The following is a 15,446-nucleotide window of genomic DNA, read 5'->3' as shown; positions in this document are numbered from 1 at the left end:
GCATGTAAATCGAATGTGAGTGCTCAACCCGCCTTGACATGTTTTGGGCTGGTTCCTCACAGGTGCTCTGTGGTGAATCCTTTAGCAATGCAAATCCTCTCTGCGGGCTGTGCTGTGCGGGATCCATGGCTACAGCAAGGAGGGGGTTCAGAGGCCACCTCAGCAGCAGCACCTCCTTCTGAGGAGCCCCAGGGAGGTGCCCAGGCCAATATGAGCCACTCTGCCTGGTAACCCTGAGTTGTCCTGGGGGCTGGCTGGAGGAGAGGCAAACCCGGCAGGGCTTAGCACGGACAACATACTCTGCAGGTGTTTCCAACCTTCTGCAAATTCCCCACTAGCTTGCTCCCTCCCTCTCCATTCATTCATTCAGATGGTTCCTGCGCCAGGCTGCAGGCTGGGTCCCCGGAAGGGATACAGTGGTGGTCAGGGCAGATCTGGGCCTGCCCTCAGGAGCTTGACATTCAAGCAGAAAGGATGGACGTCTGATCGGATTCAGACCCGATAAGTGGAGAGAAGAGGAGTCTAGCGAGCCTTGAGGGGTGGGATGCGTGCCAAAGGGCCTGACCCAACCCAGGGGTCTGGCCATGTGAAGGTAACACTACAGAGCTGGTGTGCAGTCCTGACAGGTGCAGCACGTGCAAAGCCCAACAACTCTGCCCATAGCGACGTCCTGTGAACACACAGAACAAGCGTGAGCACCAAAGCAGGCTGCTCTCCCACACAGAGCCTGGCAGAATTCCCACCTCAAGTACATGGGGAGCACTTCCATGTACCAAAGGGTGGAGGGTGGTGGGCTCCTGACAGTGGGGAGATAAGGAGAGCAAGGCCCTTGTGTCCCCACTCACTGACTTGCAAAGGTATCTGCCCTATGTTTACCAGCCCAGTTCACATTCACCCAAGCCAGTCTGCCTCTCCCCATTTCTCAGATGAGAAAAACAGGGTTCAGAGTGGCTGCCCAGCAACTTTGTAAATTGGGCTTAACACAAGATTACCTACTACTTGTCCTGCTGGGAGAGGTGCTTAACACTTGGCCCCCACCCTCTGGGATCTCTCCATCTGGGAGAAGTAGGCCCCCTGGGCTGCATGGGTCTGGAAGTACCCAGGGAAGGTGGGCCCTCTGGGCAGGGGAGAATGGGGAACAGACTGGCAGGGGAGTGCTCAGTCTCCATTTACTCATTCATTCCAGACTAACAACCAGGCCCTGGTGCAGAGCCTCCTGCCCTGGGCATCCCAACACTGCCCCATACTTTATAACTTGTGACCTTGACACCTCCCCCAGCCCCCCCCTTCCCCGAGCCCCCTGGCTGGGGCCAGCAAAGAGCCCTGAATCTCAGCTCAATGTACATTAGAGATTGGGAACAGTATTATTATCTGCACAGGCTAGATGGGGCTCCAGCAGTAAGACCCTCCTGCTGCCACTCCAGCCAGAGGTGCCCGCAAGTGCAAAGCACTCACAAGTTCCCTGATGTTTTCGACTGTCACAAAAACTGTCACAAAAACACTACCTCTTGAGTACAGGGCCAGGCACATAGCAGGTGCTCAGAAAACATTGGCTAAAAGACTGGATGCTCTATACTTATACTCACAACTAGAAAAATCCAAGAAATATGATCCCATTTTAAAGATTAGGAAACTGAGGCACAAAAATGACTCAAACAAAATCATATTTGGGACTCTTTTTAGGACCCATAGCTTCTCTCCTTCTCAATTCCCACCTCCTTGACCAGGTTTTCTAGCAAGCAGCAGGCAGGTGCAACAAGGCCAGTAGAGTCCATGGCTCTGGGTCCCTCTGGAAGCCTCAGGGAGTCCCCACCCTTCTGCGTGTTAGAGTAACGGCCTCCATACGCCACCAATCTGGAAATCACCTGTGAATTTATTTCCTCAGGAGCTGGCTCAGAAACCATGTAAATCACCCCCACTTAACGGCCTTTGGGATTGTTCCCTGCCACCCCTCTCCAGCTGCTCTGTGCCACGGAACTCAGTGCCGCAGGGCCCCAGTCGCAAGCAGTGCACAGCCCAAGGTGTCTTGGGTGCTAGGTGTGCAGCAGGACACAGATGGAGCCTGCCTGGAGCTTCAGAAACTGGGCTGGATCTGTATGGGCAAACCCCTCCTCTACCACACCCCTGCCCCTGTCCTTGCCGGGGGGGGGGGGGGGGGGGTGCTTTCTCTCAGAGGAAAGTGGGTGTGAGTGCTCTCCCCAGCCTCCACAGCCCTGACTGGGGGAGGCCCAGGATCATGGGAATGGCAGAGACCCTGAGGACGCCTGAACTCCATCTGGAAAATGAGCCCTGCCCCACCTCCCCCACCACTACTGGAGGCAATGTCTCTTCACCCCTTGGATGCTGCCTGGAGCACCAGTCACGCATAGTTATTATTTATTCAGCCTTGCTTCCATTTCGTCTTCATTGATGGTCTCCCCCACAGACTGAGCTCCCAGAAAGCAGGCCCAGCACACAGCTAAGTGGACTCAGGCGGGAAGGGGTGGTCAGGAGGGGGGCTCTGAAACATGGGCAGGCTATGGAGTGGTCAGCAGGGTGCATGAGGCAAGAGCATGTCAGGAGTGAGTGGGGGCACTCAGCTGAGGAGGCCTGGTGATCTCCCTGAGACAGGCCACAGACTCTGGCCACTGGCCACATGCGGAGGAACCTGGGAACAGACAGTTTCCAGAGGCACCACAACCAGGAGACTCCCCAGAACCAGTACGCCAGCTCCTACCCCTTCTGCCTGGAAGCCTCCGTCTCCCTTGCTGTGGAGGTGGGGTGGGGTGGGGTGGCAGAGGGGAGGGTCCTGTGTTTACTTTCCTATTCCCTATGGCCATGCTTCTCTACCTTGGCTCACCTGGGTGGCTCTGGAAGATACTGGTACCTAGGCCCTGCCCCCACCCAATTAAATAACATAGTCTCATGGGTTCCTGGACCCCACCTCCCCCTCTCCCCTAAGGGCAGACCTTAGAGTCAGCCCCTGAGCTGGGACAATTCCTTGTGAGAGAGCCACAGGAGGGTGTGTGGAATGGCCTTTGCCTTTTGGCACCAGCAAAGCCAGGCCCATATGGAGTACCTGTCCTAGACCTTAGTTACTCCAGCTTCCAAAGACACAACTAGCTTAGTCTGTAGATACCTGTGTAGACTCTGTTTGGTGAACATTTACTGAGTTCATTTACTGAGCAGTGGCCCTGCCCCTGCCTCTCCCGGGCACACAGCCTCAAAGGGTAGGCAGCAAGGTCTACAGCAAGACAAGGATAGTGGAACCTTCAGGCAGTCTAGGGAGCCTCTGACCCACAAGGGGAAGTCAGGGGAGGCTCTGGGGAACAGTGACTCCCAGTCAATCACTAAGGGACAGGCAGAAGTCAGTTGGACCACAGGCAGGCCCTTTGCAGCCCATTTGACCGCTCCCTGGCTTACTCCACGTTTGGCTCACAGTAGCTGTTTGTTACACCCCATGGAAAGTGATGGCTGCTATCCTGGTAGGTACTCAGTCCTGAGGGCAGAGATCCCCTCCTGGGCCCACTCCTAGGCCCATGAGAAGCAGCCCCCCTCAGGCAGCCCGGGTGGCTCAGCAGTTTAGCGCTGCCTTCAGCCCAGGGTGTGATCCTGGAGACCCAGGATCGAGTCCTGGCATTGAGTCCCTCGTCGGGCTCCCTGCAGGGAGCCTGCTTCTCCCTCTGCCTGTGTCTCTGCCCCTCTCTGTGTGTGTGTCTCTCCTGAATAAATAAATAAAATCTTAAAAAAAAAAAAAGCAGCCCCCTTGGCTATGGTCTCCACAGCACCAGCTTACAGGGGAGGACAGAGAGGAGAGCCACACAGATGGAGTATCAGGAAAGCATCATCCTCAGCTGAAAAAGGATCCATCAATCTGGGGGGGGGGTGTTCCAGGAATAATGAGGACCCTGAGGCTCAGAGGAGGGCAGTGGCTTGCCCAGACTCCCACAGTGAGCTGGACACAGACCAAGGATAGGGTGGGGTAGGAGGACACCGACAGAGGGAGGAAGGGCAAGGGGAGGCCCAGTCCCTACAGCACAATCTCCTGAGGTTTCTGGGCACTTCAGCAGCCAGGGTCTGGCTTAAATACTTGACCTTGCTGCCTCTGAGTCTCCCATGGGTAAATCTAGGCACCACCAGGGATGGGTGGGAGTTGGGGGATGGAGCAGGTGGGAAGATGGAGGGTGAAGGGTAGGTAGAGTGGTGGGGGCTTGGGGGGAGTGAATCTAGACTGTCCTGCTCCCCTGCTACCTGTCCACATGGGTGATCACAGTACTGTCAGCTCCCAGCTGGCTAATGGGAGAAAGCCTGAAGGAGGAGGTGGGCTGCAGGAGGGCCATGTGAGGCTGTGGCTGGGTGCTCAGACCTGAGTACTGGAGTAGGAATCCCGCCTCCACTACTATCTGTGTGATTTCAGCATCACTCAGCCCTGCTGAACCTCAATTTTTCTTGTTCATGAAATGGGAATAAAAATGAATTGATCTCACTGGATAGGATACATGAAACACATTACTCAGGGCCCAGCTCATAGTGATTGGTGATGTGGTTAAAATAACCACTTTCCTAACAATGTTTCCTTGAGCATGGACATGCCCCTTCCCTTCCCCTGCGCTTCCCTCCCACCTTCTTCCTCACCCCCATCCCATGTTTAGGATTCTGGTCTGATCTTGGAGCAGAAATCGCTTCCTATTCTCCATTACTCCCCGCTTCTTGCTAACAAAACCCAAGTCTGCAAGCATCTCTCCTGCCTCCAGCCCCAAGGTGACCCCATCCTTTGCTCAAGGGTAAATCCTGATTAGCCAGAGCCAATCACAGTACACTTTCTCCCTTGCCAGTAATTGGTTTAGAGTGGACATGTGACCCAAGTGCTAACCAATGAGTTGTGAGGCGAAGTTGGCTAGGGGCTTCTGAGCCAGGTTTCCTGGCTTCTTAAGAGGAATCCAGTATCTCCTTCACTCGTATTGTCTAGTACCTGTGATGCCTGGAGCTATGGCAGCCATCATGTTGTCACGAGGGGAGTTGGCCAAGAATAGACCCACTAAAAGTGAGGCCAGTCAGGCAGAGTGCAGGGGTGGACTCAGTCCTTAATGACAGCTCTGGCCTCCCTATCAGAGGATAAAAGAACTAACCACAATGAAAAAAATCATCATGCTGTAGTCGCCATGGTGTATGCAAAAACTCCTTTTCGTAGTAGTAGCCAGATGTACTCTTCAGACTTACATTTTGGAGGGGTAGTAGTCAACCCAGTGCCTACTCCTGGAAGGGCCCTATACACTGGGGCATAGGGTTGTCAGAAAGGCCCACAAAGGGATCCCTGGGTGGCGCAGCGGTTTAGCGCCTGCCTTTGGCCCAGGGCGTGATCCTGGAGACCTGGGATCGAATCCCACGTCGGGCCCCGGTGCATGGAGCCTGCTTCTCCCTCTGCCTATTTCTCTGCCTCTCTCTCTCTCTGTGTGACTATCATAAATAAATAAAATTAAAAAAAAAAAAGAAAGAAAGGCCCACAAAGGGCTGGGAAGCCAGAGGCAGGCATGGGTCAGAAGGGCTCTTTGCCTCAGTACTTGGGTTGAACAGACCAGCCTGACAGAAGGATATGATGAGCAAGGGCCAGGAGGTACAAAAGCCAGAGCTCCTACTAGGATCTGCAAGTGGCTGGGCCTGGCTGGAGCCTGGAGAGTCACAGGGCTAGTGGCCAGAGACTAGAGCCAGCCCAAGCAGCCTCAATGCTGGCCTGGGAAATGGGGCTCTGCCCACAGTAGGCTTCTGGGGTGCAAGGTCATCACTACCCCTCAGCAGGAGACACTGCAGCATGCCAGGGGGTCCAGGAAAAGAAGGGAAGTCTTCCAGGTTTTCCCCCCACCAACCCCAGTCTCAGCTCACAAGGAGAAAAGAGAAACGTCCATCTGTGACAGCCATCAGCACAGAAGCCTGTTTCACCAGCTCATTTCTCTTTTCTAATAAATGAAGCTGGGGGCAGGGCTGAGGTGGGTTGTTTTGTTGTTTGTTTGTTGGAACTGGTAGCAGCACCAGGCCTGACCTTTAAGGCTTCAAATACAGCATTTTAGGCGGCGCCGGCAGGCAAAGAACACGGGGCTGCAGAGGGAAGTTATCAAGGCTAAAATGCCACGTCAGGCTGGGAACTCGAAGCAGAGCAGGGGCCTCTACCCATCTCAGGAACACACCAGGGCATTTCTGCCTGCCTAGTGACAAAGCTGTCCTTTCCGAGGGTACCCTGAAAGCCTTGCTGACTCTAAAATGGCAGGGAGGCACCAACGTCTGTCCCAGAGGAAGACCAGGAGTTGGAGCCTCACACCACACATGCACCTTGCTCTATAGGATTTGCCAGAGGAGGCTTCAAATTGCTCCTGCATCCCATGTCAGGGATGATGATGATGATTGTTTTTGTTTGTTTTTTAGAGAGGGAGAGAGAGAGAGAGAATCTTAGGAAGGCTCCATGCCCAGCTTGATGCTTGATCTCATGACCCTGAGATCATGACCTGAGCCGAAATCAAAAGTAGGATGCTACACTGACTGAGCCACTCAGACACCCCAGGGATGTTTTTTATCAAGAGAACCAGTTGTATGTGATAGTGCAAGGACAGCTAAGCTGGTATCATTCTTTGAGCAGCCTGTATTGAGCACTGGGGACTGAGCCCTATCCACAGGGTTTGTGCAAGCAAAGACACGTAGGGCTTGAAGGTTCCTCTCTGCCATCTCAGACATCAGCTTTCTTGTCTTAAAATGGAGGTGCCTGGGTCCCCAGAGGCTTCTGTGGTTGGGATATGTCCTTCCCGAGACAAGGAACCATGCAAAGTCCATACTACCCAAGGAGACAGTGCCCCCAACCGGAACCCCCACTGGCCCTGCAGGCTCCAGAGCCCTTCTCAGTCACTTCTGCTTTTTGCAGAAGCCCCCTCCCAAAATGCCGAGGACATTGGGATACTGACAACACACAGACCCTGAGAAAGCCAGGAAAGCAAAACTTATGATCCACTCAGACATCAGAACCCACATCAGAACCCATCATATCAGGGCCAGAGCTCAGCTGGGCACACAACAGCCCCAAGGGCCAGCACCCAGTAGACAAAAATTCATCCTTGGAAGGAAGAGACTTCATGGGAGGTGCCCTAACTAGAGAAACATATGGGGATCATCGAGCTACTGTACCCCAAATCATGCCAGGAACTGACTGCACAAATATCTTCCTAGGGGTGAGAACCCTAGACCTACACCAGATGTTCCAAGGATGCCAGTCTTCCTCCCTTTGCCGTGCAAATGAGAAGCACCCACTCCAAGAGGGGGAAAATGCCAGCCCAAGGTCACACAGCAAGGGTTCCCACTCTCACTACCCAACCTCCCTGCCTACCCTTCACATTCCCCACAAGGGAAGGTCTGTCTGCAAAGATGCTTCACTTCATAGAGGACTCACCAAGCTCCTCTGAGTCCCAAGTCCTCCAGTGCATCTAAATACCACTCAATTTGCAAAAATTTGAATTCCAAGGATGCAGCCTGTGTGTTTCCTTCACAGACTGTCATCGAGCCAGTTGGTAGATGATCAAACTTTCCAGATCAGCCTTAACTCGGGCTGTTCCTGACATAAAAGTTTGCAAAACACTGGCCCTAACAACCAGGCTGCTTTATTTCCCACTGCCAGCATTTGCCCAGCCAGCTGTGGCATTAACTTCAAAGGCGGGTGCGGGAGGGGGCACTGAGAGCACGTCCTGGGTACAGAGAGATAGATGAACCACGCGTCTGCATATGCACACATGCACAACACACACCCATGTTTGTGCTCCTGTTCATGTACACCTGCATCTATGTATACACATGAGCACATACATGCACACATACCTGCACATGTGCCCACAAACAATATGCCAGCACACGCACACAGGGACACATATGCACATGCACACACACCCACACAAGCACATCTTCGTGTACAAGTGGACATTCACACAAGTATGTGTTCACGTGAGCACACCCAACACATTGCACAAACACACACAAGAGCATACTCTTAGATACATCCACACACAGCCCAAGGCAAGGGCCAAGCACAGGAGGAAAGACACAGAAACTACAGCTGCGTGTCAGGTGCTTATAGGGCCTGGAGGTGCCATGGGTGCTGTGGGTGACAGGAGAGGTTTCTGGTACTTGAGAGGGTGGGCCTGGCTGGGCTGAGAACCATAGCAGATCAAGTCAGGATCCACACAACCTTATCATGTACTCCTCGGGGCCAGGCCCGTCCCCTGGGACCTTTCATACCCCAGCCCTGTGAGGCAGCACGCTCAAGGGAACCGTATTTTACAGATGAGGCCCCAAGACCCAGAAAGGCCTAGGAAGTCCCCAAGGTCGCACAGCTGGTGAGAGGTGTGACAGAGCCTGAGGGTGCACCAAGCAGGGCACTCATTCAGAGAGATTTGGCTGGCAGGCAAGGAAGGCATCGAGGTGGGAGCCAGGGACCCACCAGTTACACAGGGTGGTGAAGGAAGGCAGAGGGGACAACTCCCCCCTTTTACCACTTCCTTTCCCCTTCGTTTAACAGAGTCATTTCCAAGGTGGGGAGAGCTGGTTAATGACCAGCAGGGAAGATTTCCCATGCCCCTCCCTCTCTGCTAAACAATTAGGTTGATTAGAGCTCAAAGTGGGTCAGTCTGAGAAGCAGCTTTGAGATACCCAAGGTGTGGCCAGAGGCCAGTATGTGAGGTGCGTGCCCCTCCCGCTGGCGGAGGGAGGGTCTGGCGGGGCTGGGGGGTCAGGCCTCACTCTGCAGGGAGAACACAGCGTGAAGAGGAAAGGAAGACCCTGAGCCTATCTTCCTAGGACATGGGGATGTCAGTCAGTCGAGCCCTGGAAAAGAAACTGAGGCCCAGGGGGAGGAGAGGGGCCTTGTCCAAGGTCACTGGCATGTAAGTCACCGAGCTGAGAGGATTGGGCTGGAAATGCCTTTGACAGAGGTCCCTCCCAGAACCAGGCTAACCCGAGGCAAGGGCCCCCAGGCCCCCCATGTGAAGATTTCCCTCACCTAATCCCAGCTAGACAGGGTCTCCTACTCCGTGAGGTTCCATCCCCCACAGGCTCAGGCACTAGCACACACAGCGACCAGAAGCCAGGCGGACCAGCCCAGGCCCGGAAGGAGGGGACCCAGCTCAGATGGGAAAGGGACTAGGTGGCCCACAAGCAGGATCAGGCCCAGGGACATCAAACCTATGACCTAAGTCCCATAGTGGCAGGGCAGGACCAGACAGAGTCAAGCCCCAGGGTTGTGCCTGCATAAAGTAGGGCTCAGACAGTGTGGGCCTGAATGACAGCATCCTTGACTCCTTTTGGGTAGCTCTAAGAGATCCCTGTGCCCCCCCCCCCAGGGGCATCCCAATCCATTGGTGGTCACCTGCACTGCCAACTCCCCCACCGACCTTAGCCACAGGCAACTCGGAAGGCTCTTTAGGTTACACAGAACAAGAGAGGAAGGGAAAAGAAAAAAAAGCAAAAACCACACATACACCTCCCTCTGGGAATACGAATATTGATTCTGTAGCTTCTTGTTTAGACAGTAGGCACCAGAGGAAAAAAAAAAACCAACCTGACATGAACAGAAGCTCCCCAGTTGGCTGAAGGAATTGTAGCCAGCAGTGGGAAAGCCCCCCACCCTTGCCTTCACAGTACCCCAGACCTTGATGTACCCTGCCCCCACCTGAGGCCCTAAGCCCACTCACTTAAAGACACAGGTCACCAGTTCCTGAGGCAGATCTCAATCTAGAAGACTCCAAGGACAGCAGCAGGGCAGGGGTACTGGAAGGGGAAGGAGAAAGAGACCAGCCCCCACCCACACACACCACTACCTGCCAGATAGGCTCATCCCACAGGCCTGCCTAATTTGACTCCCAAAACCTCCAGCTGGCCCTTGAAGAGTTTTGTAGCCCCCCAGGCCACACCAGTCCTTGGAGCATGAAAACCCGCTAAGGTCTATAAAGCCTGAGTCCTCTGAAGTCCCCTCGGGGCTGACAAAACCCCCAACGGACTAGAGGATCCAGCCTCAGGTTTCCATTAACCACCCCCATGCCCTTTCTCTCCAGAATCATACTGGAATCTGGAGGGGGAGATGGCATTTTGGCATCTTGCAATGGGAGCCCCTCCTGCCCAACCCCCCATACCAGGCAGGTCTGGCAGATGACTCAAAGCCTTGGAAAAGAAGAACACCTGAGTTGGGGGCCCCATGATCATGTGTGTATGTGTGGAAGAGGGTGGAAGTGGGCCGGCAGGGCAGCCCTGGGGCAAGGAAGAAGCCCCCACCCCCCAGGTTGTCTGAGACTTGGAAGAGCAAAGCGACAGTGCAAGAAAGGTTACAGCTGGAAGGCCTAGGCACACCGCCTCACAGGTCTTAGGCCTCTTCATTTTCATCCAAAGACCCAGGTTTTGGGTCCCCACCCCCAACTTCCTGGGCCTACTGCTCAGATGTGCCCAGGCCCCTGGCAGGGCAGCTAAGCATCTAGACAGATCAGTCCTCTCCCAGGGCTGCTTTCAGAAATTGTGGGGCTTTGGGCAGGGCCTTCATCTTTCTGAGTCTCAGTGTCCTCATCTGTGGAATGGAAATAAGCCCAGGTTTTTTTTTTGTTTTTTTTTTTGAGCCCGGGTTTTGAGGCCAAGGTAGTAATGTAGCTAAGGGCCTGGCCTGAGCTTACTGAGAGGAGGCCCACTATTAGCCTGGTGATGCTCCCCACCACAGTCAAGCTGGGCTCAGGGAGGGAAGGAGGGAGGTGGCCCAGAGTCTGTCCTCCAGGAGCTGATACCCTACGTAGGTGGGTATAGTCTGAGCCTTTAGAAGGTGTGGGTATGAGACCTATGTAGGTGGGTACAACCCAGAAGCCTTTAGAAGGTGTGGGTATGAGACCTTGAAAGAGGTATTTAAACCCCTCAACAAAGCATGCAGTGATGAGGGGAATCACCAGCAAAGCAGGATAGGAGGTGCTCAGCCCTTGGGAACAATGTGAAAAGGCTGGTGGGCAGAGGCCTGTCTGGCTGCAGCATTAGGGCCAGATGCTGACGTTTACAACAGGTGCCCCGGTGCCCACCCGTGGAAGCCTCCCCGCCCCTCAGAGGTCTATGTCCCCTCACAGGAATTCTAACCACCAGTCTCTTAAGCAGGTTCTATTATCTCAGCTGGGGAAACTGAAGCAAGGTCATCCCAACAAGAGGGTCAGCTCTGGAGATCAACGCTTGAGCCTGCTGGGCCTACACCTGACACCCAGCATGTCCCCAAACTGCCTCCTCTCAGGAGCTGGCAGGGTCCCCCAGACACATCTGAGGTGCCAGAAGCTGATGGTGCCCACCTGCATACAGGCAGCAGAGAAAAGGAGGCACTGAGTATTGAAGTGTTCACTCTACTTGTGAGTCAGTCTCTCCTTGGGGACACCAGGGTGACTGAGAATCCAGAGTGAGATTCGCCCACAGATTATGAGGAGACTCATCTTAAAGAATGGCTCCCCCACCTTCTCAGGGGTTAGTCTGACATGGCTCACCAGAAGGAGGTGCCCAACAGGGGTAGGGCATAGCAGGAACAGCAGCCCAGGGTCTCTACACCAAGAGGGATATGAGCCCTTGGCAGCTCTGCACACCAGTGGTGGTGGCAGCAGGCTGTGAAGCCTCACCCCTCCCGCCTGCAAAAGCTGCGGCAGGTCGTTGGGGAGATGGGGGACCCAGATGTGTGATGTTGCCTCCCTCTAACAGGGAGAGTCACAGGGAGGTGAAGGCGCGGGCTCCGAGGCCCAGACAGGCACACGTCACCCACCATTAACCGTAGCTAGACTGACGCATGCCCCGTCGTGGGCACTCAGGAAAAAGAGCACGTACTCCAGCTGTCATTAATCTGCTAGGTGGGTTCAGACCCCTCGGGCCGCTCTCAGCTCCCCACTCCCCCCTGCCAGAGGAAGGGAGTGCTGGCCAGTGCTGTCACCACGACAGAGTGAGGCTAAGAGGGGGCGACCAGCCAGGTAGCTCAGCCTGGGGCTCCCACAGCACTCAGCCAGGGCCCCACAGAGCAGGCGACGGAGGAAGCCAGGGATGCCAGAGAACTGGGGTCAGAGGTTCCCCCAAAAGAGGCGGTCACAGAGCACTGAGAGGGATGGGCAAGGAAATGGAGGAGTGGGGCTGTGGGGGCCCCAGAAGGCGCCAGGGGAGGGGACCAGAAGACACATGGGAGAAAGACGCGGAGAGAGGCAAAGCAGTTGCCCTCGGCAGGCAACAGTGGCCATTCGCCATTCAGGGCCACGGCGGGAGTGTGCAGAATTGGGAATGGGGAGGTGGGTAAAAGGGAAGAATGTGCTCTGACTCCTTCTCCCCCAACTTCACCCCCAAACACACGAGTGCACGGGTACACACCCATGTACCTGCTCTCATGGCCTCCTCGTTTGAAACCCCGATTTAGGTCCAGGCGGGGTGAGGGAGTTCCCCCCACCCTCTGCTGCCAAAACCCAAGCCCTGTCACCACTCCAGCGGCAACTCCTCTGCCCTCCTTGGTTCACTGCTGCCTCAGTCCACTCGCCTGATGGGCACAGAGCCACTCTGCCACAGCAATCACAGAAATAATGGCCACCGGACCCCAAACAGACACTGGCTTAAAACCAGTGGCTCACAGAGCTCTGCCAGATGCAGACGAGGAGATGACTTTCCCACCTAGGGCCCTCTCCGCCCAGGGGTCGTCACCCCAGTGCCATGATGATGAGGCTCCCACTTCCCATCTCAGAAAGCCACCTGTATCAAAGTCTCATCCTAGCCTGGCCACTGACCCAGGAAGAGTTCAGGGAGGTCATCTGCCCCCAAGGCAACCCCACTGGCAGGCAGCCGCCTCAGCCTTTTATGTGAGTTCAACAAAAGCCCCAAAAGCCCCCGCTCCAGCTAGCCATGCAGGGGCCCTCACTCCATTCCCTCCCCTTCCTCCTTGTGAGGATCAATGGGCATCCGCATCTGCGGGACCAGGGCAGCTGAAGGGCGCTGGCTGTCACGGTAAACCCTGTGTGTCGTCGTCACATTAGTCACTTCCCCCTGGACCCTCAGAGCCGCGCAGCCCCTGTCCCACCCCCACTCTCGTTCTCTAATTATGGTTTGCGAGACATGTCCCAAACCCTCAAATTAGCTCCAACTCTACGGACAAGAGAAGAGCGTCCAGCTGGAAATGTGCCGCTGCCATCACACCCGCCTCATCCTCTTCTTGCTGGGGACAGAGTGACAGGTGTCCACTCTGGTCAGGGTCTCACACTGTCCTTCCAATGGAGACCCACGCAGGCCCAGTAGCCATCTGGTCCATTGCAGGTTGCAAGGAGAGGGGGCCAGGTGGGAAGAGGTGAAAAGAGACATCTATTTAAACCTTCATTCAAGGAGCTATAAAATGGCTAGGGAAAAAATATTGTGGCTTGGCTTTGAGGAAAAAAGAACAACAAAAAATAATGCTTTTGCTCTTTTTTAAACATTGTGGCTAAAGTCCATTTTCATGACAGCAAATAAAAGACAATAACGCACCCACAAGCCCTGAACTTCCATATGATTCTCCTCTCCTTGAGCACCCCCTCCCCACAACACATACACACACACACAAATCCAGACGGTTGACAGAGGACACATCCGTGCGGCACCTGTAATTTGCCAACTGATCACCCGCCTGAGCACAGCCAGGCTGTATGAGGAAAGAAATGACGAGATGAAGAGACACTCAGCAGTGCCTTTCCGAGTTTGTTTTTCCCTCATCTGAGCGAACCTACCAGCTGGAGTTGGCAGGTTTTGAGGCAAAACCAGGGTCTCCTACCCTTGGGCAGAAATGGTCTAATGACGCAGAGTCAGCCTCTCCCCTTCCCTGAGGCCAGAACCTTCCCCTTGGCCACTAGCAGCCCAGCTACTCATTTCCCAAACCCCAGGCCTGGCTACTGGTGAAGTATCCCAGGGACAGGTGGCTTCACAGACCTGGAGGCAGATAGCAGACAGCAAGGCAGTCACCACGGCCCAAAGCCACAGGGTGAGAGGTGTCTGGGCACTGACCTAAGTCTGGGGCATGGTGCCCACAGAAACAGCTGCTGTCCTAGAGGCCACCGGCACTGAATGCCTACTCCAAGCCCCAGACACATCTGGCTGAGCTCATCAGAGGAGGATGCCCAAGTTTGCTGGCCCTTGGGGAGGGAGAGAAGGCTCAAAAGGACCATGAAAACCGGCAGAAGCTGGCAGGGCCAGGAGATGCTATTCCCTTGTTGGCAGCAGCAGCAGAGGCAGGCAGGGGTCCACCCTGCCATTCACTTTCTGCCCCCATCCCAGCACCTTCACCTCCGAGCTCTCCAGGGGACCCTCCCCTCAGGTGCAGCGAGGGGACAAGCACAAGGGACACTGACCCCCTCTGTGGCACTGGTCACAGCAAGAGGTGCTTGCACCCTCTGCATCCAGTCCTTCCCGTCAAAGGAAAAGGCCAACGAAGACAGGTGTGGAGGTGTCCTCCGCCTCTGGCTCAAAAGCGCCGGGTTCCCACTGGGGAGGAAACGTGGAGCAGACGCGCGGCTCCAACTCTGCCGGGCAGGGGTCGCCGGCCACCCCCCCACCCAACCTCAGGCTCCCCTCTCAGCGGGACAGCGGCAGGGGAAGCAGCGGGCAAACTCGGGAGCCCCCCACCCCATGCCGAGGTTTGCAGATCTGGCTCTGCCCCGTCTGGGGGTTGGGGGGGCATAGAAGGGGCACCGCGGGGAAGTTTCGCGACGCAGCCAGAAGCGCCGGGACCGCGGCTGCCACCGCGGCTGCCCGTCCTCGGGTCTCGGGGCCGCCGCCCCCGGGCGCAGCCGGCGGCCGGACCCAGCGCCCCCGCCCCGGCGCGGGGAGGGACCGGCGCGGCCGGGGGCGGAGGGGCGCGCGGGGCTCGGCCGGGGTCCCGCGGCCGGCGAGGAGGCCACTTACGTGTGCTGCTGGGGGAAGCTGTAGGCAGACGCGCCGGGGGCGGCGAGCAGCGGCAGCAGCAGCAGCGGCGGCAGCAGCAGCAACAGCGGGCGCGGGGGCCCGGACGGCGGGCGCCGGGCGCCGCGGCCGGGCCGGGGGAGCGCAGTCGGCGCCGGGCCGGGCCGAGAGGCGCCGCAGGTCCAAGCCGGCACCGCCATGTTTCCATTCAAGATGCGGCGCCGCGGGGAGGGGGGGCGGCGGCGGCCGGGTGGGGGGGCGCGGGCAGCGGGCGGCAATCCGGCCTCTCCGCCTCCTCCGCCTCCGCGCCGGGCCTCCCGGGCTGCACGGGCCGCAGCGCCTCTGCGGGCTGCGCGCCGCGACCTCTCCGCCGCGCTGACTCCAAGCGCTCTGAGCGCCCGGCCCGGGACCCGCGCTCAAATAGCGGCCGCCGCCAACCTGCCGGCGCCGCCCTCCCCCCCCCGCCCGGCCGGCCCGCCCCCGCGCGCCCCCGCCGCGGCCGCGCGCCCGCCCGTGCCCGCGCGCCCCTCGTCCCCGTGCAG

At 56.6% G+C, this 15,446-nt stretch overlaps 1 protein-coding gene across 3 annotated transcripts in view; it reads right to left on the bottom strand.

Annotated features, from left to right (window-relative positions):
• Positions 1–15,104, bottom strand: part of CACNA2D2 (calcium voltage-gated channel auxiliary subunit alpha2delta 2) — a 141,006-nt gene extending 125,902 nt beyond the window's left edge. For all 3 annotated transcript variants that reach the window (XM_055344131.1, XM_055344132.1, XM_055344133.1), the window contains exon 1: positions 14,908–15,104. In XM_055344131.1, the coding sequence (XP_055200106.1) occupies positions 14,908–15,104 (197 nt within the window). The remainder of the gene's footprint in view (positions 1–14,907) is intronic.
• Between the last annotated feature and the right edge of the window lie 342 nt (positions 15,105–15,446).

The sequence above is a fragment of the Nyctereutes procyonoides genome, unplaced genomic scaffold, assembly GCF_905146905.1.
Source record: "Nyctereutes procyonoides isolate TBG_1078 unplaced genomic scaffold, NYPRO_anot_genome, whole genome shotgun sequence".
In the NCBI taxonomy this organism is placed as follows: domain Eukaryota; kingdom Metazoa; phylum Chordata; class Mammalia; order Carnivora; family Canidae; genus Nyctereutes; species Nyctereutes procyonoides.
Note: the sequence above shows the minus strand (reverse complement) of the source record. Positions and strands in the feature narration are given on the sequence as shown.